Source organism: Colius striatus, chromosome 3 (assembly GCF_028858725.1).
Source record: "Colius striatus isolate bColStr4 chromosome 3, bColStr4.1.hap1, whole genome shotgun sequence".
NCBI lineage: Eukaryota > Metazoa > Chordata > Aves > Coliiformes > Coliidae > Colius > Colius striatus.
In genome coordinates this window covers 21,806,607-21,831,120 of record NC_084761.1, presented here as the reverse complement: position 1 = coordinate 21,831,120, position 24,514 = coordinate 21,806,607, and the positions used below count along the sequence as shown (strand labels likewise).

General features: G+C 38.8%; 1 protein-coding gene across 2 annotated transcripts in view; it reads left to right on the top strand.

The window, feature by feature from the left end:
• ANK2 (ankyrin 2) overlaps positions 1 to 24,514 on the top strand; it is a 238,209-nt gene that overhangs the window by 123,174 nt on the left and 90,521 nt on the right. For both annotated transcript variants that reach the window (XM_061993135.1, XM_061993136.1), the window contains exons 6-14: positions 2,736 to 2,921; positions 5,492 to 5,590; positions 6,763 to 6,861; positions 14,816 to 14,914; positions 17,012 to 17,209; positions 20,202 to 20,300; positions 20,472 to 20,570; positions 22,983 to 23,081; positions 23,955 to 24,152. In XM_061993135.1, coding sequence (XP_061849119.1) covers positions 2,736 to 2,921; positions 5,492 to 5,590; positions 6,763 to 6,861; positions 14,816 to 14,914; positions 17,012 to 17,209; positions 20,202 to 20,300; positions 20,472 to 20,570; positions 22,983 to 23,081; positions 23,955 to 24,152 — 1,176 coding nt within the window. The remainder of the gene's footprint in view (positions 1 to 2,735; positions 2,922 to 5,491; positions 5,591 to 6,762; positions 6,862 to 14,815; positions 14,915 to 17,011; positions 17,210 to 20,201; positions 20,301 to 20,471; positions 20,571 to 22,982; positions 23,082 to 23,954; positions 24,153 to 24,514) is intronic.

Sequence of the window (24,514 nt, the reverse complement as noted above, 5' to 3'; positions counted from 1 at the left end):
GGAAAACTCCTAGGTCATGAGGACTGTGCTGTCTTTCCTCATCTTGTTTTCTTTCTGCCCAACATTTTTTTATTCTAAGCCAAGGAGACGAGTGAACGGGTTCTGTGTTGTAAAGTGCCTTGACTTCATGTTTGTTCTATGGATATAGATGTCCCATGTGAAGTAGTAGGGAAAGTTTCTCTCCTGTCAGAGCTTTTGTTCACTTTTATTATTTTTTCTTAGCCTGTACAGGAACTTATCCATTCTGGATAGCACTCACAAACAGATTAATTGGAAATCATGGTGCATTGATGCTCACTGTCCTTTCAAATGAACTGCTAGCATTAACAGCTGCTTTACTGTCCCTTCATTCAATGGATACTGTACCATTTGATGACAGCTCCTAAAATAGCCCTCTCCTGGCCTGCATGTATAGCGATCATGTTACATGTCAGCTTTCTGAAATATGAAATCCCATGTGATTGCCAGGCAACGTGGCAGAAACACTCTCTTTGCGAAGGAGTCAAGTGGAACTGTGCCTCTCCAGGAGCCTGGCCCGGCTACAGCCCGCAGTCACCTGCTTGCAGCCTTTTTCCCAGTAACTTTTTGCTGACTGGGTTGATCAGGTGGACTGGAAATTCATTCATTAGTTCATAGGAACTGTGAGGCCAAGATGGTTGTAGTTAATGTGGCCTCTGCTTGAATGCAGACACCACTGAAACTCACAGCATAGTCTGGTGGGGTTTTTTTTCCAAAGAAAAAAAAAGGCAGAGGGAGGGAATAAAAAATCATATGCTATGGACTCTGAACCCCAGTCCAAGTCTGTCTTCTGCCATCAGAAACATCAGTTCTCACTTTTGTAGCTTGGAAAGTAAAGACTGTCCTCCCCCTGTTGCTTAACGAGATAAGTTTTGATTTCAGGTCTTGCTGAGGTGATAATTTCAGTGATTCATTCAATACTAAAGCATGAGCTGAGCCACTGTCTGCTTTTACACATGCCCACAGTTAAGTCTCATGAACAGAATGAAGAAATGGTACATTAAATAAGATGGGATGGCAGCCTGAACTGAGGATGCCACCAAAATACATGGAGAAGGACCTTCTCTTTGGTCACAAAGATTGGCTGTCCTTATGTGAGGAGGTGGGGAAATGAAACGCTTTCAGTGGGCTCCAGTCAACCATGCTCTCCAGAAGCAATAGGGGAGGGAAGGCAGAGTTGTGTCCTTTTAGGGAAGGATGGAAGACAAATGAGTGTAAACCAAATCGATGATCTTGTCTTTGAAGTTTTGAAACTTGCACTGCCTTTGAATATATTTTGTTTCCTCTAACACATATATATGCATATACAAAATGAGAGTTAAGGAGGAGCTCAGTTTCACAGGGCCTCTAATCCAGGATTTGTTCTCATGTTCCGAGAAGCAAAAGGCAAATGCATTAAGCCATTTCAACACCTAATGTAGCCCCAATCTCAGAATTATCTTTACAGTTCAGCTGTTTTGTCAGCTGTTCACCCGTTTTTAATTCACGGTACAGAATTTAATCTCTCATACAGAAGGAAACCATAGAAGTATTGCTGTTGCAATGCGCCTACCCACAGATCTACGCAAAAGGGAGTGAATGTTATTAGATTACTAAGGGGAAAAATTGCTTTGGCAATTCTTCAGATGTTTCTTTCAGCATATGTTAGCTATCATTCCTTCCTAACTTGTCCTTTATTGTTTTATCATCTTTCCATATTCCTATTCTGAATCATTTCTGCCTCATTCCCATGCCTTATACAACGTATCTAAATCAATTTTCTCCCTTTCTGGCTATAATCAGCTTTTCAGTTGTTCCTTCTAACCTAGACATAGAATACCTTGTTTTATTTGCTCCCCTTTTCTTTCATTGTTGTTCACCATGCCTCCAACCATAGTCTCAGTTAGAGAGCAGTTCTGTTCCTCTGGTTCAGTTGCCCTCTAAATCTAGCATGTGATTACAGTATGTCTGTGTTTGGGCAGCATGCAGGACTGGAGTGAAATTCACTTTTATAGTCAGAATAAAAGATAGGGGAGCAAACAGTTCTCCATCTGAGACAGCAAGTAGTGATCATGTGACACATTTTAAAGCAATGTCAATCTAGGGTATGTATGGAAGAGCAAGATGATTTGAAAATTTTTGTAAAACAAAGCTAAAACTATGAATGAAAAGCAAAGATATTTTTTTCTGACTTTGTTTTCTCAAAAAGCACAAAGAATCTAATGTGTTCTTGCTACAAATTAGAATGAGTTCCTAAACATGATCTGGCTTTCTTGACTCATTGTTCATGTGTAACTTTGAATGGAAAAGAGTAGCAGATGCATCCAAAGATATGCGTTCTTTTCACAGAGAAGTGAGATCTTCGCAAACAGCTTCTTTCACACCTACTTTGTTCAGGGCTCACTATTCCTTACTAAAATATTGCTAAAAATATGTTTTGCATTCCTTTTGAAGATGTGAAGTAATTAAGAGAGATACTGTAGAGTGATCCTTTGCTTGTACTTGACTTTAAAAAAGTCTACTTTGAAGTGGAAAAAGTGTGCTTCTGACATGTTTAAAATCCTGTCTGGGTTAAAATGTTGTGGCCCCGATGCCATTTCACTGAAGCAGTGATAGCAGAGGTAGGAAACAGCTGGTGATGAGCTTATCAAGTTTCTGTCTGTGTGCAGCACTGTGCAAAATCCTGAAGCCATACGTCCTTCAGCTTACTAAGCTCATCTTGTTCTCTTCTCTACCAGGATGGTTTCACTCCTCTAGCTGTTGCACTGCAACAAGGCCACAACCAGGCTGTGGCCATCCTCCTGGAAAATGACACCAAGGGGAAAGTGAGATTGCCAGCTCTGCATATTGCTGCTAGAAAAGATGACACCAAGTCAGCGGCGCTCCTCCTGCAGAACGACCACAATGCCGATGTGCAGTCCAAGGTAACACCGTGGTGCCGTAGAGGCGCCAGGGTAGTCACACGGCTCAGTGCCGATGGGCAACAAACTTTACTTCTTTCGTCTTAGTGGTTAAAGGTAATTTTTTCTGTGGGGAAGGACAAGTTGCTCGACCAGTATCACCAGTAATATATCTGCTTTTGCAGTGGTTAGCTACACAGTAATTACAAACTACTCATTTTTTTCTGCTTTTTTTGTTATACAGCCATTTCTTTAGTAACCAGCTTTCTCTCATTATTTGTAAACCAGAAGACACTGGAATGGAAGCAGAATCACTGCTTCCCTATTAAATAGGATACTGGTTTAATGCCCATGGGAACGTGGGTTGTATTTAAAGTTAATGCATGCTCGAATGGCTTTTCCCATAATTAACAGCATAACTCATTTCAAAAAGCAACATAGTTCTTCGTTTTGCGGCCAGTCTTTAATATTGTTCCTCTTTTTCCCATACCATGCTGCATCAGATGATGGTGAATAGGACGACTGAGGTACCGAGATCCAAAATTTTTAATTACTCTTTCTGTTACTTATGATGATTTTCTCTGCTCTGTGGCAATATTTCTTTAGCACTAAAAGGGAAGATATGATTCTTTTGTAATACATAGAAATTTGTGACTCAGCAAGCCTGTTTTTATTCATCCTTTGTTTATCACTATTGAAGTAAATTTTAGAGAATTCAGTTCAAAGAAGTCTGAAGCAAGTAATGGAGCTAAGAGGACAAAGATGCTTTTCTAGTTCAGTTTCATTTATTATGAAAATGAAGTCACTTGACAAAACTAAATTAAGATGTCTGACTCATCCAGAAAGATGGTAAAATAAATTTTCCTTCTTTTACAATAATAAATATAATGAAAATCCACCAAGGAAAAAACTTGTTCAGAATATCTGCTTATTTTTACTGTTGTTCTTATTACCACATTTTCAATAACGTTTTGAAAAGTCCTTTTGGGATAGCACATAATCAGAATGTACCTGCAGCAGTTAATATTACATTTCTCATATGGATTCTGGAAATGGCAACTCTCCAAGCACTTCCACTGAAAGTCATGAGTCTAATTGGCTAGAACTGTGATTTCTCCCCTAAAGATTATCATCTTTAGGAAAAATAATTCTTTCCAAGAATGCTATCATTATTTGAATGCCTGCTTTTAAATAAAGGAGCTTCTCTGTTAGATGAGGGAATGAATTTTGAGGGCACACACCTGTATGAAAGGACCTCACGCTTGGTGTGTGTGCACATGAGTGAGTTGCCATTATGTGAACTGAGTGACAGCTTCTTTCTGGCATCTGCCCATGGGCAAGTTCTTCACTATGGTAAACAAGAAGGGGATGATCTCTCCCTCACCATTACGTTACTTCTCAATGCCTTTGTCATCAGGCAAACTGTGTCTGCAAGAAGGTAGTTGTTAATGCCGTATACATTCCACCTATATCTTATCACAATATCCTATTTGGGTGCCTAATATCCTCAACAGACATTTCCCATGTAATTTGTCACAGCACGAAGACTATGAATTTACTGCCTATACTTAGACCAGGATCACCTGTGGACTAACAATGAACTAAGTGGAATTATGGTAAAATAGTAGGCTCATGGATGTATTTTTGGGCAGTCAAGTTGATTTCAGAGTGTAGCGTCTGCCTGCATTTCTTTATTCCATGAGTAGTTTAAAATTATGCTTTGTACACTGAAAGAAATGAAACCTAGTTGAAAATACAGTATAGCCTAGAAGCCAAAAGTATTTCTTTCTTTCTATAACTAACTGTGAAATCTGATCAAGTCAGTGTAAAGCTCTCCAGAGAAACCTCAAAAGCAAGATCCTTTGTATTTGAATTACTTATGAAACTGAAAGTTTGCTCTGTGTTCTAGTTTCTGAAACAAAACAGTCTTTTTTGTATTGTTGTCAAGCAATTCTGTATCTCATAGCTGGAGCAATTTTCACCTTCTAGTGTCCAAGAGGCAGTGTTTTTTCCGATGAATACGTGAAAATGTTTCTTCAGATCCCTTCAGATCTAAATTATATAGAAATATAAATAATGACAATTCTTATACTATGCTACTAAGTAGTTTTTCATGTACACCAAATTAAAACCTAATACATGTTACATATTGAATAACCATTGCTAAAAAAAGAAACAAGTATCTTGTCAACATTTTTAATTCTAACGAGTCCAACAACTTTCATGGTCCTTGTCCAAAAATTGTAAAAAGATGCAGCCTGAAAGACCCATGTTGCTTCCAAATTGTAACAAGAGACTTCCTTTATTTTCTTTAAGAATGGAAAAAGATACTAATATTTTTTATGATGAAAGATACTCTTTTTATTGGCCACTGATTTAGAAGACTGAATTGGAGAATAAAAAATGAAGCCCTATATAAAACCTGTTATATGACAACTGCACTCTCTGCCTGAAGGGCTGTGGTATATTATAGGTGAAGTGGATAAAATTGACATGAAACTTTTGTTTGCCAGCAGCTTTTGAAGTCAAGCTCTAGCAATGTTGATTATCTTGTATGAAATGATTTCTTCAACGAAGGCTGTTTCCCTTTGTAGAGTGGATTTACACCTTTGCACATAGCTGCGCACTATGGAAACGTCAACGTGGCAACACTTTTGCTAAATCGAGGAGCTGCAGTTGATTTCACAGCACGGGTATGGAGTAATTTCTTTCTTTTTTTAGTTGTAATGGCCTACAAAAGTGGGAATGTTTCTTTAAGTAATTCTTAGTCAAGAGTAATCAAGTAGCAAGGTAATGCTGAAATACTGTTGTGTTCAAAGTTGGATTTTTTTGCAGTAATTCTTAAAGTTTACCTCCATATAATTACCAGAGTCCACGGCAGTTGAGTATTCTCAATATTCCCAGCTGAAGGAAACAGACTTCTTTGACTAGCTCTAGAAAGCTGATATTCTCATAATGTGTCCACCCACTTCAGCCTTTCTATCAGTCAGACACGCTCCAGAAATATTTGTAGGATTTATCAGCTTTTTCAGTATTTATACTAATTTGATATTTTCACATATAAACATATTTTGAAAAAGTAAAGTAAGGTATATTAGATATAAATTATGTATATGCCAGTATATAAATGCAGCAATAAAAATACTAATTAATCATTACTACTCTTTTATGGTGGGCAACTGCAGAGCTACATAGTATGGTCTCTTTGCTATTGTACATTACATAATTTGAATCCTAGCGGCCGGTGCCATGAAAACCTCTGATCATCTGTACCTTAACATACCGACCAGATCACAAGTTTTCTGTTTAATTTTGACGGATACACTTTGAAGAGCTTTAGAGTTCGGCCTCTTGGACTGACCTCCTCCTGTTGCCAGTCTGGAATAGCTGCTAATATTCTCCCTTTCCTCACCCAAAGGATTTGCAAGAACTTTCGGCTTAAACAGGGCCTACTGCTTTACTCTGTTGGCATTATACTAAGCAAGTTTCTTTGTGTAGGAGTCACGCATTTGTGTACTCTGTGTATGTTGCAGTGATTTAACTGCATCAGTGTTTTGTGACTATTGACTCACTGGGACTTTGATACATGTTTGTTTCCTTGTCTGATTCTGGGACTGTGATGTTTGCTGCTTTGGCAGATGCGCTTCTTCATTTATCAAAATCTCCTAAACAATGAATAAAGATTCTTAGAAAGGAATTACTAACTCTAGCTTATATGGTGTGTGCCTAGCTCTGATGCTCAAGTACATTTTTGTTTCTTCTCTACAATGTGATGGTCTCATTTTTTGTGATGCAAACACATATTCACCACCATCATACACCTTCAAATCCATCATGCTCATTGTTTGTTCTTTTCATGGTGTAGAATGGAATCACCCCACTGCATGTGGCTTCCAAAAGGGGAAACACAAACATGGTGAAGCTCTTGTTGGATCGTGGAGGGCAGATCGATGCCAAAACCAGGGTGAGTCTTTCTATTCCCTGAATATGATATTGTCCCTTCTTGGAAATGGATTGCGGTTTTTTACTTGCTTAGTTTTGGTTTTGGTTTGGGTTTTTTTAAGCCAGAGACTGAGAAGATCAAGATTCATAGCTAGGAATTAATTCAGCTTCAGTAATTGTGCCTTATTCTCTGCTCCTAAAGGCAGACATTGGATGCAGCTGTCATTAGTTTTCCAATCGTTATTCATTTTATGTAGACTGTTTACTGTGGTATCAGGCTACACAATTGGTGATAGTAGGAGACAGAAATACAATTTCCTTTAGTCTCCTGTATAATCTACCTACATGATACAAGAAAAAGCTGATGAAATTGCAAATAAGCCTGTTACTTGGTCCAGCCTTCTGTGACAGAAGAACATACATACTGCACAGCAACAGGAAGCGGAGGATCTGGCCTCAGATAAGCCTTTCAGTTTTCTGATTCCTAAGTGTCTGTGCCAGTCATGATATGTCTCCAAAAGTGGTGTAGTGTGCTGGCAGTCACTTTTGGTTGAAGAGGCAATATGGGGAACAAGTAACTTGTTCTGTGCCAGCAGCCTCTTCCCCAGACTAACCACAGAGATTCTGTGACTCTCACTCTCTTCGTCCTCCCAGTTGTCTTGCTGAAATGCCACACCAATACCGTGCTCTTTATTTATGGGTGATTTGGTGATCATTCAGAACAAAAGAAAAACCTATCCATTTATATGAGCAGGGTTAATTATTTCAAATGAGATTTTGGAGTCATCTAGGAAAATCTGGTCATTTATACACACTGAACTGCACAAGACTTGTTCACTTGTTCTTGAAAGCTGCTTTTTTTTTAAGCATTGATCTGTAAAACTATATCTCCACATAATAATTGAGAGAGTGTTTTAGAACACTGAGTTTAGAGTTGAACATGAAGACTTTTCATTTAATAAGGTAGAAAGACAGAGGAAGCTAGGGGATTATGCAGTCAACTACCCTTGTGTTTGATTCAACCTCTGCAGCTACTTTCATATTAATTAGATCAACCATTTGTTGCTTCATAAACTAGGAAGACAATCGTGATTATCATGTAACTCTGTATGTGATTATTGTTTTGATTTCTGATTATTTATGAAATTATGTCTCTTTCTCTTTTTTTGTTTTTTAACTACTGATGATGGAAAATGATGCCTTTCATGAAGGTGTGCAGTAAATCATCCCTGGTCAAATTTTCCTCCAAAGCTGTTTAAATTCTCATGGCAAAGAGGCTTGAAATGATGATAATATGCTGCAGTTAGGATATGCCACACATTCATAGGCACAGCAGTCATACAGAAATGGTCCATTTGACCTGTGGAATGACAGCATTGAATTTCACCTATATCCTGTTCAGTTTTTAGATACTTATTTTAGACAAGTTGGAACAGATGATTGTGAAGGACATCTTACATTTTAGGAGTCCAAGGTGTGTTCCCTTCCCCGCTCACCCGCAAATATTGATGTGTAGTTCTGAATGAAACTAAAATAGCAGGACCTTGCCCAATGTAGGTGGAAGGTGCTAATTTTAGTCTTCTCATTGTCTTGGCTTCCTGCCCTTTGTCAGCTGCTTCATTAGCTCAAAAACTGTCAGCACAAAGACATCACTGAAAACCTGTAAAGGTACCCCAAAGCGCACATATCCCATTTTGCTCAGGCTCAGCAGCTTCCTTTTGCTTTCATCTTCTGCCTTCTCCCTGCTCAAAGGCCCACGGTGGTAGTCGGTGGCGTGTACTTCACAGTGGGGAAGATTCCAGAGCTTTGATTTTGCTGTCAGTGTCTCTGTGGCATGATCTGGTCTCCATGCCAGCTGTTTATATCTTCTCGGTGTCTTTTTCTTTTCCCTTTGCTTTGTCCGCATGCGTTGTGTGCTTTGCTATGGCCGTGAGTATGTAGGGTATTGAAGAGGTAGGTTGTGTGTTGCATGCCATGCATACATGTGATTTGTACTTTAAAGGACAGACTTCCGCCTCCTCCACCTTGGTACTAACACGCTCGCCTTCCCATACTTGCCTTTTCATTTCTTCTGAGGAACACCTTTGTTCTTCCAGCAGTCAGGTTCACTGAAAAACAGTGGAATTAAATATGCTAGGATATTTCATTGCCAGATAGCTTGGGCTTTTATTCTTGGTCTCTGTACCACACCCAAATAAGCTCTTTGGTTAAATAAGTACTCATTGCTTTCATTCAGTTCATTTTTAAGTTGATTTATTACATGCATAAATTAAGATGCAAAAACTTATTTTAACATCATTTTAGATGAGCCTCAATACTTCAATTTTGCGGACTTAATCTGTGAAATCTTGTTATGTTTGAAAATGTTCCATTGGAATGATCCATTAGAAACTCCTATCTTGTCTGACAAAAAATGAACTAAAATGTACATTCTTCAAAGGGAGTAAATTATGCATGTGTCGAACTGCTCTGTAGTTAACGTTGAGGAAAGCCCTGCTTACTGCATGAATTATGTACTTTTATATATATTTCATAATGCATTTGCTGAAATTGTATGGACTTTCTCACTAGAGTATAAAGACGTAGAGTTGCTAGCAAGTCTGCTTGCTACTCTTATATATTTTAAATTCATTTACTCTTTTTTTTGCAAGTTTTACCCTTTTTCTCAACTAACTACAAAGTAATTTTTTTAAATGTGGAATTTAATTTATCTTTCATATTGTATCTAAAGCAAACACGTAAACTCTATTCTCAATAATCTTAATAGGATGCTTTTATTAGTACTATCTATTAGATCTACGTTTGTGCTGCTTCTGTTTACACACAAGACTTATCTGGACTTATGTTTGCCAAGTAATTAACAGGTAAAGTTTCTTACTCTAAAACATTTCATATTTTAAATCCTATTCAACCTATATTCTCTACAAGTTTACCAGAAAAAGAACTTCAGTGACACGATTGTTTAAAATTTTTAAATTTAGCTAAACTTCTGACATGTACAACTTGCCATGGCAGACCTGTGAATCTGGATCTCAGAAGCTGCTGTGCAAACTGTGGGTAGGAATCAGTGTGCAGAAAATCGTTCCCTAAAAGACGGTGGAAAGTACAACTTATGATTAAATCAATGTCATGGGGTCAAGAGTAACGTGGCAATTATCAGTTCTCCCTTTGAGAGAAGGAAAGAACTTACAGCCTTCCTGAAAGATAGTAAGGATTATTGAAGGTTGAATTATTTTAAGCATTTAAAGGCAGAGCAATTTCAGCATGACCAACATATATATTTCTATTTAAAAAGATAGATTCTAATATAATGGAATAGTAACAGTAAGACTGTGTGGGATATTGAAATATTACTAACGATTAAAAGCTTTTAGGAGTATTCTTTATGAATGCAGTTTTTATAATAGCTCTATTTTTGTCATCTCTGTAAAAAAATGCATAGAAAAAAAAGAACAGGAATATGGGGGGGGGGTTAGGCTTTGCATGTTTTTTTACTTTGAAAATACAGCATTATTCACAGGCCTTTGTCACCTTACTAATGTGACCATTTTTTTGGGACTATGCACACACCCTTAGAAGGGGAGGAAGGCACACTTTCACCTGTCTCAGATGCTGAAGTTGTCATGCATTTTGTGTTCTTCCTATTGAATGTTGCCAACACTGAAATGAAATTTTTCTTGCTCTGAGACTTTTCTTTAGACTCCCATTGCAGAATATTTACTGTTGAAAAAAAATCCCTGGAATGAAACAGAGCATCTAGTCTTGGAAAGCTTGTTGTGTGGGAAAGTAAACGTTTTGCACCTGGAGCATGGCAACTGCAGCTGGAAAGAGGAGTAGACGTGATAATGGTGGGGAGAAAGTTTGGTATGTTATTTGAGTTGTAGGAGGGCCACAGAGAAGAAAGGATGCTCAGCTGGAACTAAAAAGAGTGCAAGATTGTTCACAACGATGTATGATCTCAGTGGGAAAAGCAAAGGAAGGAAGCTGTAGGAGGTGGAACTGAGATTGGTTTAGTTTGAGTTTCTTGTGGTGAATAAGCTTCAAACACCCCTTGACACTCATTCTGGGAACCTATTGAGATTTATTTGTAATAACTTCTCCTTTTGTATACATGCATCTGACAAAACTATCATAGCTCTCTGCTCTTTCCACGTGGTAGTGGGTTTCCTACCATAAAACCATTGTAGGGGGATCCTAACCCACTCTAGGCACTAGGATCTGTTATTGATGTTTTTTTCATGCAGTAATGTTGCTGTGACATTTTCTGCTAATCTTCACACATGCCCAGAGCACTAATAATTCATTCCCAGTTTTTGCCACTCCTAAAGCAATGTCAGATTATAAATATGTAATCACAATGCAGACATTTGCTATAAAAAATTCAGTGGAGTCATATAATGCTTGCAAGGGAGCAGGAAGGGATGCTCTACAGATTATCTAAGCAAGCTATATAGGTAGTGACTGTTAGTTAGAATTATTTAAGTTAATGTCTCAAGTAAATGCATGATATATCTTATCACTGTGTTTTTTAAATGTGTACTTTAAATGGTAGACCTGGAAGAATACTTTAGAGTATGTTTAATTATGCCAAAACACTGAGATCTTGGAGCAAGAGGGAAACTTGCTTTGTTCATTTTTAAAGAGACGAGGTTTAGCAGTCATGAAAAATGAACAAATGAAAAGGCTTTTACTTGTGGACAAAATTATACAATTTTGCATGCCTGACATACAGAATACTAAAATTTTATTTCACCCTCATAAACATGAGAATATGCAGCTGCAATTTAGAAGAATTCTTTTATAGTTTGGCCTTAGTTGTTCATGTGCTGTCATCAGCCTTCGTTCAAATGAGCACTGAATGTGTACAACTGTCCTGTTCAGATGCTGCCTATACCATTTCCCATTAAGAATCTCTTATAAGCACAGCTTCTTTCTATCTCAGTCTCTCTGGTAAGCTGAAATAAAGCATTTTAATCACTACGAAATGGCCCAATAATTTATCTTCCTAAGCCCTGCAGTTAGAAGTCATGCACAGAATTGAGAATTAATTGTGCAGGTTAAAAAATGACCAGTCATTGATTTTCAAGAAAAAAAGACAAAAGTTTACCCTCTATTTTCAGAGCCATTTAAGAGGAAATTGGGAGTGATGGAATGTCATGGCTTCCATACATACAGAAAGGGTTGTGGTGTCATGTCTAACCAGCTGTTGGTTACATTGCAAAGCCTGAGCCAGGAGGGCACCTCATATTGGAAAAATAAAACTCCAGGTGCGGAACGTCACTTGAAAAATGAAATCATTTAACTCTCCATTAGGTACTGTTTGGGATGAGGAGACAAATATTGGACTTCTTAAAATACAAAATTGCAGGATTTCTTGTCTCCTGGCATGGTGCCCTTTGTGTTTATGTGATACCTATTATCTGTGCTTCAAAGTCTGTGCTCTTCATCCCAGTGTCCTGTCAAATGATGGGTTTGGAATCTTGGTCTGCATGTGTTCATCATTTTACATAGTCTACCAATTGGTGGTGAAGTGATTAAAATAATACACAGGCAAATTCCTGGAATAGATTTCACAGCACTGATGTTCATTGCAAAAGAAAACATTCGGCATGTCTCTTGGTATTGGCTAATAACAGTTTGTCCTTGTTGTATTATGTACTAATTCTTCTACTACAGCATCTCTCTCTTTGCAATTCCCCTCATCTTTAGGGTGAAACAACAACAATAAAAAAAGGCAAAAATAGAATCTCAAGTGTTAAATATTCAGTGATATGTAAATATTTATGCTGTGTTTTCCCCAGGGCAGGAAGAAGGAAGGGGGTTATCTGGGAAGGCTGCAAAGCATATTGCTTCACTCATCTACTGGAAAGTGCACAAATAGTGAATGATGGTGCATTTATAAAAGTTATGACAAGATAGAATAGGATAATTTTTATTTCTACTTTTAGGGGGAATTCTAGATAATAACAGAGGAGAAATCATGATTTTTAATGATTTAATTCTTACTTTGTGTTGTAGCTAGACTTTCTGATGGAGTTGATGTGTTTCTTAGCTTGTATTTTTGATCTTTTTCCTCCCTCTGGAGATTTGTCCTATTTTGTTCAAAGATACACAGAATTCTACTTTTCTTTTGCTGTTCTATTAAAAAGAATAATGTCAAAGTCAGTATGTGGATAGGGAAAGTGAACTTCCCCCCATTGATTAAAAATGTAGAGCACGAAAGGCCAGAAATTGGAGACAAATACCAAGTAAATACATTTCCTAGAAATATGATTGGGATATATTCTCACCTTAGTAATGATAACAGGAATTATGTGTATGAAAATAGAGCTCAGTCTTGCAAATAAAGACTTGATTTAGGAGACTGAATTTTCAGCACAGAAAAAATTCCCAGATGAGGAAGATACATCCAATTCCTTTGCATTGACCCAATCTGCCAGGTGCTGAACAGCCTTGAATTCTGTTTGGGGGTTTGATCTTGCATCCATTATTGCAAAGCTTCCATGGGATTCAGTGATGCTTCTGCCTCTGAGATTGTGAGTGTCAAGGCACACCTAACCCTTTCATATGTTTCTGAAAAATCTCTGTCAACAGTAGATAAGTAAGGGAGAAAAATTCCTCCCTGCAGAGTGCAGTTCCTCCCTGCTAGGGACCTTTGTTGCACAGCTAACTCAGAAGGGTTCTCTGTGCTTTCAAAAAGAAGGATATGGGAGGATCTGTTCCTAAGAACTACCTTTTGTAGGGTATTATAGGGCCATGTTTGCATAGCCAAAATGATGTTGCAATTGCCAAATGCAGTCTAGAGCTACTTTTAATTGAAAAATGTTAGTAATAGGAGTGAAAATACAGCAGTGTAGGCTTCCTCTAAACTCCAGCAAGACAAGCAGGATATCTGTGCATGAAGCAGGGTCACTGACTCATACAAGGCCATGTTTTTGCATTTTTGCAACTTTTTTAATCTCTTAAGTATTACAACTATCTCAGATCAATATATTCATCCTTTAATCATGCTGATCCTCCAGAAAGCACACTCAAATGTTAGCATGTACCTCACTTAAAATGAGCAGTGTGTCTCAAAGGAAGAAGGCTATTCTTCTGATTAAAAAATATTGCAATTTCACCTATATAAATCTGTCAAGTGAGTATTGATGACTTCTCTAAGTCTGTGCTTGAGATCTAATGAGATGAAAACTTGGGTTTCTATATCTTAGGCATTTTCTTTTTTCTGTCATTCATCACTAATATACTTTGTAACCATTTTTCTTGCCTCATATTTCCTATATTTTTCTGTATATAAGCCAAACTTCAGCAGAATTACCTGGAAGGCCTTCTCCTATCTAAATGTTTCATTGACACAACTTTTGCTACCATTGCAGTCATCTCAGCTGAGTAGCCCAAGCAAGGCTTTTGGTATAGGGTAGTTTCCTGCAACTAAAAAAAGCAAAGTTGGTGGTCTCACAGTGATTTTAGCAAAGAATTGATAGCTCTCTGTTCACCACTCAACCTCCGAAATTAAAGGGTTTGTTTAGTTTGTTTCTTTCTCTTATGGAATGTTTTAAAATCTTCTTGCTTCTGCTGCCTGTAAATTCTAGAGCAGATTTTCTAGTATGAGCATTTCCTGTTTCATCCCCATATCAAAAGCAATCCAATGAATTGATTAATGGAGCATCCTTGGCCCAGCACACAGGGAGAGGCAATACAATTTCAAAACAATGCAGAGAGGAAGGAGGGGAGAAGGCAATGCATGGTCATATTATCTTATTTGATAGGAGATTTCAACGCACAATGGGTTTCCTCTCTAAAACAATAACCTTAAGAGTGTCCTTTGTTGGTGCAAGAAACTATGTTGATTTCCAACTTCAGTTAGGAAGAAAAAAAAAAGAGCTTTTTCACACATTTGTGGAGCTATGTTCCTCAGAGTGCCAGGACAGGCAGCAGGGGATGTGCTCATTTGTTTTTCCTCCTTTTACTTTAAGGATGGACTCACCCCACTCCACTGTGCTGCAAGAAGTGGACACGATCAAGTTGTGGAGCTACTGCTGGAACGAGGTGCCCCACTGCTTGCCCGGACCAAGGTGTGTGTCTTATTAGGATATGTTAACAGCTCTGTGGAACTTTCCACAGAATTTTCAATGTCACTGAAAGGACAAGGAAGAAGATAGGAACATTTCTCCTCTCCCAAAGGAAATGTATTAACAGCTAGAATAATCCAAAATAAGAGTTCTTTACATAAGAGGGAGTATCCTATCCAAATACACAAAACAGTATACACTTCTTCGCCCCCCTCTATAATATCAGCCTAAACACGATACACAATGCTACTGGAAGTACTTCACTTTCATTGCTTCCTAAGATGATAAGACACAGAGATGGGAAAGCTAGGTCAGTCACTCCAGAGAGATGCTTCCTGGTATACATTTTCTGATCCTTCATATAAACTTATCTAAGGCCTGTGATTCACAGCTTCTGTGAATTGTGTTCATGGTCTACTTCAGACCTGGAAAATTATCTCAGTGTGTTCTTACTGATTCCTGAAAAGTGTGCATCCCACATAAATGCATTTCCTACAAATGCTGTCCCTTCCATCAAACTAAGGAAAGATACTTGTAGTATCATAGCAAACCCCACTGAGCAGCACTTTACATCAGTAAATTTCAGAGTGCCTGCTAAAGGTATCTGGAATCATTAGCTGGAAAACAGTGGAATGGAGTATTGCAATGGTATACTTGAGGTCTGGAAGAAAAGGAGAGACAAATTTAAATACCAGTTTCAGACCATTGCACTGTTTACTGGGCCCCCCTCCCTCAAACATGGCTCAAAACATGAACAATTAGTGTATTCTGACCCATAGTTATCCCTATTTGAGACTCAAGATTTCCCCTTAAAAGTGTTCAGCAGGTTTTATCACCGAGTTTCAGGCATATCAACTACATCAAACAAGGATGTGCTCAAGCTATGCATCCTTGATAGCACCAAGTAGTCCACATCATTTGTTTATGCAGGAGGGATCCACAGGGAGATGGCAATTGTAGGGAAAATTCCTTAGAGTTTCACTAAATCTGTTGGTGGGAAAAGGTGGTTTGGTGAACCCCATGTGTCAGCCCTTGTGTGACTAAGAGGCAGAGAGGCTCAGAAAAGCAGACCCTGCCACATATATTGATCATGCTTCAGGGAGGATTCCCAGATGTTGCCGTTCAAAGGCAAGTGTTGCCAGTTAGGACAAAACATCAGCATTGCTGTGGCAACATCTCAACATCCCCAATGTGTTGAGGATCAAACAGAACAGAACTGATCAGTGAATAATTCCCCCCTTCCAAATGACAAAAAAATAGTCGGTTTTATCACACCACGTGAGTTACCTATTCAAGTCTATATGTCATAGTCTATCTGCTTTCTAAGTACCTTATTGCATGTAAAATGAAATTAGATTTAAAAGCAAATTCCTTTTCTAACTTCCAGTTGAAGCAGGTGGTTCCAAACTGGGGACAGAGAAACATGTAAATACTAAAACTATTTTTTTTCTGAAAACATCTTGTTATGTGTATTAATAGCAACAATTCTCTTTCCTCTTAATTGTCTAAGTTCCATGGATTTCAATATTTACAAACAGATCTATTTAAGCCAGACATGGCTATAAAACCCCTGCTTCCACTGCTCTTCAAGTGTTATAGTTTGAACAAAAGGTCCAGCCATGGTGGAGGCTGCAAGTACCATTCCCCAGAGGCTCAGGGGTTAGGTTTGCTAATATCATTTTATTTTATTTTATTATTGAACACTTAAAGAAAAAAATATAGGTTTCTTAATAAATGCCATGATGAGTAAGTAGGTGCTTTTCCTCTCATTAATACACAACCTGTGTCTTAATGTTATGATGAGTATACCCAGTCTTTCAAGGTCAAGATATGTTTTATTAAATCATGAGGCAGGCTCCTTAGATTCTTTTGCTTTGATTAAATTCTGATTTTATTTAACTATATGATGTTCCTCTAAATTTGCTGGTGTTTACTAGGAGGGGTGACTGTGGCTTTTTTTCAGTTTTTCTTCCAGTCCATAGCTCAGATGCATCTCTGTTTCAGTGAGGAGGGTACTCTGCAAACTCACATCTTTCTCATATGTGCCATGATCTAAGTGAGAGTTACTAAAAGTTACTGTTTGGTTTTCTTTTGCCACAGAATGGACTCTCCCCACTTCACATGGCGGCCCAGGGCGACCATGTGGAATGTGTCAAACACCTACTGCAGCACAAAGCTCCCGTGGATGATGTCACACTGGATTACCTGACTGCTCTCCACGTGGCCGCACACTGCGGCCACTACCGTGTCACCAAACTCCTTCTGGACAAGAGAGCAAATCCCAATGCTCGCGCCCTGGTAAACGTGTCCCACCTGTGTCGTGTAACAAAGCCGTCCAGGGCAGATGAATAGTTCTTACTAGTAAAACTAAGGGAAAGCTCCATCAACAAACTCCAACAAGCTTCAACAGCTGCAGTAACAACAAGGGTTGTCACATCTGCTGGTTACCAGTATCATATCTTGTCTTATTAGGCCTAGTCATGGACCACATCCATGGCAAGTGACTGTAAGATCAGGTCAGGGAGCTCTACAGCGTTCCCAAAATCAGAGCCATTTCTAGCTGATGCTAACTTGTGCATTGATATTTTACTGAATTGCTAGGTCAGTTTTTTGTACTCTGCAATATGATAAACAAATAATTTCTAAGCTCTCAACTGAATTCAGTAAATTGGCATACAGAAAATATATTAAAAAGCTAATGTGTCTGCATTTATCAAATGATGACATTCCCCTCTGTTAGGCGACACTTTTCTTCCTTTTCAAAAATCAGTTCTTCTGATGCTTATAGGAAAACAGTTATGGTTCCTTTCTCTCACTGATCACACTATTATCCCCTTTTGTCTTCAGGAACATATAAAGCCTCTAAGAATCTTTAATCTGTCTAAACCCAGACAAGATTCCAGTTTTCTCTAATAGGAAATGTCCCATGAACTCTTAGCTGTCTGGAAGTTAAATACCAATATATTACACTCAGTGTAATAGAGACTCAGTAATAGAGACTGTGAACATTTGAGATGCCTCTGCCTCTGCCTGGCACAAAGTCTGCAGTTTCCTCCTGCATTCATTTCCTACACAGAACTTCCACTGCAAGACTCTCTGATGTCTTCCCCGCCTTCTTGCCATCAGTATGTCCCCGTGTTTGTTGACTAAGGTTCCCTTATGGCCTTACTGCCTTGGAACTGATTTTTTTATTGGTATATTTTTCTTCTGCTCTCTCATTTTTCTTGGCCTCTCTATACCCTCAAATCCTGTAACACCTCTTGTTTCCTCTTCTTATGCTTTTCTTGTTTTGTCTTTCTCAATATTGTATTCACTTAGTTGATCTTTTTCTAATGCTCTTTTCATCTTTTCTTTATATTCTCACTAGTCTTCTAATTATCTTTAGCTGTGCTTGCCTAGGCTACCCTCACTTACACATTATATGCTAGCCCCTACATCTTCTTTCTTTCCTTCCATTACCGCAAATTTTCATTCTGTTCCCTCCCCCTCCCTCCCTTCATCTCTCCCTCCCAGAGAAATATCTGAAATGAAAGAACACCCTCAGGCCGCTGCCTCTCTGCTCTCTTCCCTCCAGACAGGCTTTTTTTTTCCTCTCTCTTGTTTCCACTTCTATCAGGGACTTGTCGCCTCTGGCTTGTGTATAGTATTTAATGTATTAAATGGTGCTCATAATTTCTGTTAGTGATACATTTTTTTCTGCCCTCTCCTCTCTCCCATCAAATCATTAATTGTGTAAATAGAAGTAGCAAAATTAAATCCATTGAGGCAGTAAAATTAAGTGAAACATACGGAAACAGTAAAACTCCTTATGAAAAAACACTGAGAGATGTTGTGCAGGAGGTAAAATATCTAATGCTTTGCATTCATTCTTTAGAAATTGGCGAAGGCTAATAGTAGTAGTAATATTCAGCAGAGTCCTGCGATGGAATCATTTTTACAAATAATTTATTTTCACCTAGCTTTAAGAAAACTAATTGTTATTGCTTGCAAAATGATTTGGAGATACAGCACTATATGACATCCTAGTTTTTTCAATTTGTCTGTGCTTTAAAGCACCTCCAAATAAACTAGTAATTAACATTTCCTCTAACAGAAGCTGACTGTAATGTCACGTGCCTCTTTCCATGAGCTAAGATGTCACTGATAAGTTCTGTTTACTGCTAGTGATTGCTTAGCAATACTGATCCCTTTCATTAGAAAATATAGTAGTTTTTCAACATTATCTAAAAATGGTATCTGGGCTTTTCACTAAAATGTTCATATATGGTAAACGATGTATTTGTGTAGTCTTAGACACACACTTAACCTGCATTAATTATAACAGTACATTAAAAAAGCTTGAAGTCAAAGCAGATGTTACAGCACAGAGTATAAAGTCATGCTTTCATTTGGGCCCCAACCTCACTGAATAAGCATTTCCAAAGAAATGGATGTGAGCCAAAGATGAGCACAAAGGTAAAACTACCGTCTCACGATATAAAATGCTAGGTTACAATCCTGAATTAAGAGGTTCCCTTTCCTACCCTCTTTCATTCCTGTTCCTGCCCCATTTAATTTTAATCTAAATGAGGACTGATATCTTGCTTACAACACTTCATGACTCCACAGGGCAGGAGTAAAAGAGGGGAGGCCACAAATAAATGAAGAGTGAACACTTTGTATTGTAAAACCACGGCTGAAATAGTGGTCATTTGTTTAAGACACCTCACAGAATGCACACACATACACAGACACGAATCTAGTATACTGCTGATTGATGCATAAACATAAAAATAAATACAAAGATGCTTAGATGATAAGATATTCTAAAAAGACAAATGTAATAATTAGAATCTAGAAGTACTCTGTTCTTTTCCTAGAGAGGTACAGAAAATGCTTTCTAGATTTCAAAAGACATGAACTGATTTCAAAGTAATCACTATAATTTCTTATCTTTTCCCTGTGTTAGGCAGTCTTGGGAGCCACTTCAGGTCATCCTTATGTACACATGTGCAGCCTTCAGAACCACATACATATATGTGCACATGCAGACATTTAAGTCAGAACAGACATGTCTCTATTTGGGGTTTGGAGGTGGAAGCTGGGTTTCTCTCCACTGCCTGAGAAGAAAGCAGTGGTATTGCTTTGTTCTGTCTCAGACTCTGGGGAGATGTCTGTATTTCGCAACCTGTTGTGCTTAAAGAATAATTGCTTCTGGTACACTAACGCTTCTGCTCCCAGTGTGCCAGCATGGAGCTATGTGGAAAGTGTAGCTGCATGTTTTTAACTAACATGACTGTCTTTTGCACAGAATGGTTTTACTCCACTGCACATTGCCTGCAAGAAAAATCGCATCAAAGTCATGGAACTCCTGGTGAAATATGGGGCTTCAATCCAGGCTATAACAGAGGTAGAAAAATGTTTCATGTCCTGAAGAAACATTCCTTCTCTCTCTCCCTTTTTTGCTTCCTGTTTTCTTCCTCCTATCATGCCTCATTTTCACTTATGTTTTATTTAAACAAAGAAGCCCCTTCCCTACACCTGTGCAGAGGAGTAAAACTGCTCTTGCTTTGTTTCGCAGTCGGGCCTTACACCAATACATGTGGCTGCATTTATGGGCCACTTGAACATAGTCCTCCTTCTGCTGCAGAACGGAGCCTCTCCCGATGTCACTAACATTGTGAGTATGGCTTTGACTAGAATCATCTGTGCAGTACTTCCTCCAAAAAGGCTCTGGCCTACCATATAGCTGATACAAAGGTCACATTTCATTGATACTTTATGACTTCATTGCGGTTTAGGACAAATTATTCTAGCACCTTTTGTAAAGACGGAAAAATGACAGTTACACAGTTTTGTGTATTCTTCAATAATGCTTGAGTAGGTGAAGTTTCCCTTAGAAACAGAAAAAGCTCACCAAATACATCCAAAACTGATTTACAAGCCAAGTCACAGGGAAGATTGTGTTTCCGTTCTGAAGGATGCAATTTCAGTCCAAATGGCTCTAATTTCTGCCTGCATAGCTTTACTGGCTGCCATGAAATTGCATCATCTGAATCAGTATTAGGGTATAAAGTGCTTAAAACCCAACAGTTAAACAACAAGTAAAAATGTCACACTCAAGATATTCCTCTTGTACAGGAAATTCCAGGAACTGGTGCTTTTCAAAAGAAGGTGCTTAAATCTAGAAAATGTGACCTTTGGGAGGTAACACGAAATGCAGAACCTGACTTACCATAGAAATCAGTGTTTGTATACCAATAGCCTAGTTACCAAGAAGAATAACAACAAAAAGAACAGAATAGTTTTCAGAGCTGTATTTTACAGATACTTTACTGTTGGAATTTGTCAGTATAAAACAAAGATTCAACTTGTGACCACCTGCACTTCGAAAGCAGCTTCTTTCTAGTAAATAATGTTATAGATAAGTGTTCCCAACAACAAAACAACCATTTAGCAATTCAGGTACTCTGTACTCAGTTTTTCTGTTAGAGAAATCTTGTCTGAGTTGTTTGCTTGAGTCATTAGAACAGACTCTTACTGCTTTTATACTCTTTTATAGAAGCAGTCTTTACATTAAAACTTTATTGATGATATGGAAGACAATAGGAAATTCTCATGGAAGCAATTAAAAGTATTGTGTTACTGGACATTTGTGTGCAGAGTTTAACACTTTACAATTTACAATTTACAGGTGTCTTGGCTTTTACTGAGTAAGCTGAAGTTCCCTGTTGAATTACTAACTTTCAAAAAACCACATTGCTTTGCTAATTCAAGTACAAAAGGGTCTTTATAGAAATTTTATCTTTAGTGTGTGAAACATAAACCTTATTCACATTTTAAACAGCTCATTCTTCAGGTAATAAAGTTTGTATGGATGAATTCTCTCTGAAGATTTGTAGCTAGGGCTGGGAGATTTTGCTTACTAATCACAACTGGTAATACAAGCTTAATTTTAAAATGACAAGATAAATAAACTCCTGGTGAAGAAAGTTTGCTATAATTAGGAGTTCATAATACTAGGCAAGCTCGGGCTTTTTCTTTTCCTATATCTAGCCAAAGGTCAAGAAAACACAATTCCTGATTCTGATGCAAAAGATCTTGACTGGGGCATTCATTTTGGCAATTGATGTTTAACTTGATAGTCATGGGGTCAAAGCTATACAACAGAATATACTCCAGCTCTAGAGTGAGGAGAAAGAATAATTAACACAAAGAAGTGATCAGTCCTACTGCGTTGTCATAAGGTAACAGATGAGTACAGAGCTCCGAATTGCAGCACTGACCAAGTACTCAATGTACCAGATACTGATGAGCTGCACAGGGACTGTTATAGCCCACTTTAGGATAGCGCACTCAAAGAATATTGGACACTACAAAATTAAGCTAGAAATGGCATCATCAAGGAGAACTCACTTTCAGGGTTCCTTTGCGAACCCATATAAAAGAGAAATGCTTTGAATGTATCATCTGTACTTCATTAGCCTGATCCGAAGTTCCGCTTCAATCAGCTTTCCAAAATTTCACGTTTTCCCTCAAATTCTGTGGGCTACAAAAAGCTTGAAACAAGATGCATTCCATAGCCTGCAGGCAGATCCACGCCACTGAGCACAGATTTTACACATTTCATATGCTGGCTCAGTTGTGCACAGCCACTGCAAGGCCTTTGAATGCTGCCAGCTCCACACAGCGTGCAGGAAGAGACCATCTGGAAAAATATCCCCTTCCATCTTGAGGCTCGTGTGCCTTACAATCCCTTGAGAGGTACAGGCTCAATATACTCTTATTGTGCAGCACACAAGCTATGTAAAAAACTGTGGAACATATGTGACCAGGGGAGTCTATAGGGCAGGATTTTCTATAAACCTGGATTTTCATTCTGACCCTCTAGAGTGAGATTACATTTGTTTGGGATCATCAAGTTTGCAAACCACAGCATACCCAGACCCTTCCAAACTGCCAGTTTTACTGGCGCTAAAGCCAGATTCTCAGCTGGCAGGTCTCTGCATGAGCTGACGTGGGTGGAATTTACACCATTGGAGCTGTTTCTTCATGGAGGTTTAGACCCTGAAACTCTTTTGCTTTTCTGCAGCGTGGAGAAACTGCATTGCACATGGCAGCACGTGCTGGGCAGGTGGAAGTAGTTCGCTGCCTCCTGAGAAATGGGGCCCTGGTTGATGCCCGAGCCAGGGTAGGTGTTCCATTTACAATTGGTTTTGTTTTCTCTTACTCAAGAACCTAGCTGCAGCAGAGGGCTTAGGGAGGAGCAATTTCATTTTTATTTGATCTGTTGATTCTGTATTAAGCACACCTAAAATCGGTTCTGAAAACAGAAATCTGTTTAAGCATAGATCTTCCAAAGACATTGTTGTGTTGTGGGCTGACCCTGGATGGCTGCTCAGTCATCCACTTAGTGCCTCTGCAACAAGATGAGGGGAGAACTGGAAAGATTTGCAAGAAAAAAAGGTTTTCTAGCAAGAAGATATCTTGGGTTGAGATAAAAACGGTTTAATAAGTGAAAGAAAAAAGAAAAATAAAACCCACAAAACCAACTCCTTCACTCCACAAGCAGTGCAAAGGCAGTCACCACGTCCCACAAGCAGACTGATGCTCAGCTAGGCTCTGAGCAGTGGCTGCTTTGGAAGAACTCTCCCCCTCATTGATAAGCATAATGTTATATGGTATAGATTATCTCTTTGATCAGTGTAGGCCAGTGGTCTTGGCTCTGTCGCCTCCCAGCATCTTTCCCACCCCCAGCCTATTCCCTGGAGGGGCAGAAGGACAAACAGAGAAAGCCTTGGCGCTGGGTAAGCTCTGTTCAGCAACAGCTAAAACACTGTCTTGGTCAGAAATATAAACCAGTTCTCTTTGTTGTAATAAAATATTGTGAAAGGTCATCACAAAAATGAACTCATGAACCCACCATTACTGACTTTTTTTGTGGTGTTACTTCCTATGATCTTTGCAAGATAAAGGCATAGATAGGTCTATTGGCATCAGCCAGGGTGTGTTGTATTCAGGGTGGTTCTACCTGTGCTAATTATCTACTCAATTTGAGTTGTAGGAAGAACAGACTCCACTGCACATTGCTTCTCGCTTGGGTAAAACGGAGATTGTCCAGCTTCTGCTGCAGCACATGGCCCACCCGGATGCTGCCACAACTAATGGGTACACTCCGCTGCACATCTCTGCCAGAGAGGGACAAGTCGATGTCGCATCAGTTCTCCTAGAGGCAGGGGCCTCACACTCCATGTCCACCAAAGTAAGACATGACTGTCTTGCAGCACCATGAGGATTGTACTTTCACACTGGGAAACTGAACTAGTTGTAGACTTTTGTTTTTTCTTAATCATCAGCAGTCCGATAGGCTGCAGTAATGTTTCAGAAGTTAATCAAATTTTGACATATATTGCTGTCAGTTAAAGCTGGGAGTTTGGTGCCCTGGTGAGGCGTCATCTGGAGTCCTGTGTCCAGTTCTGGGCTTCTCAGCTCAAGAGGGACAGAGAACTTCTGGAGAGAGTCCAGCGCAGGGCCACCAAGATGATCAGAGGACAGTAACATCTTCCTTGTGAGAAAGGCTGTGGTAACTGGGGCTATTTACTCAAAGAAGAGGAGACTGAGGGG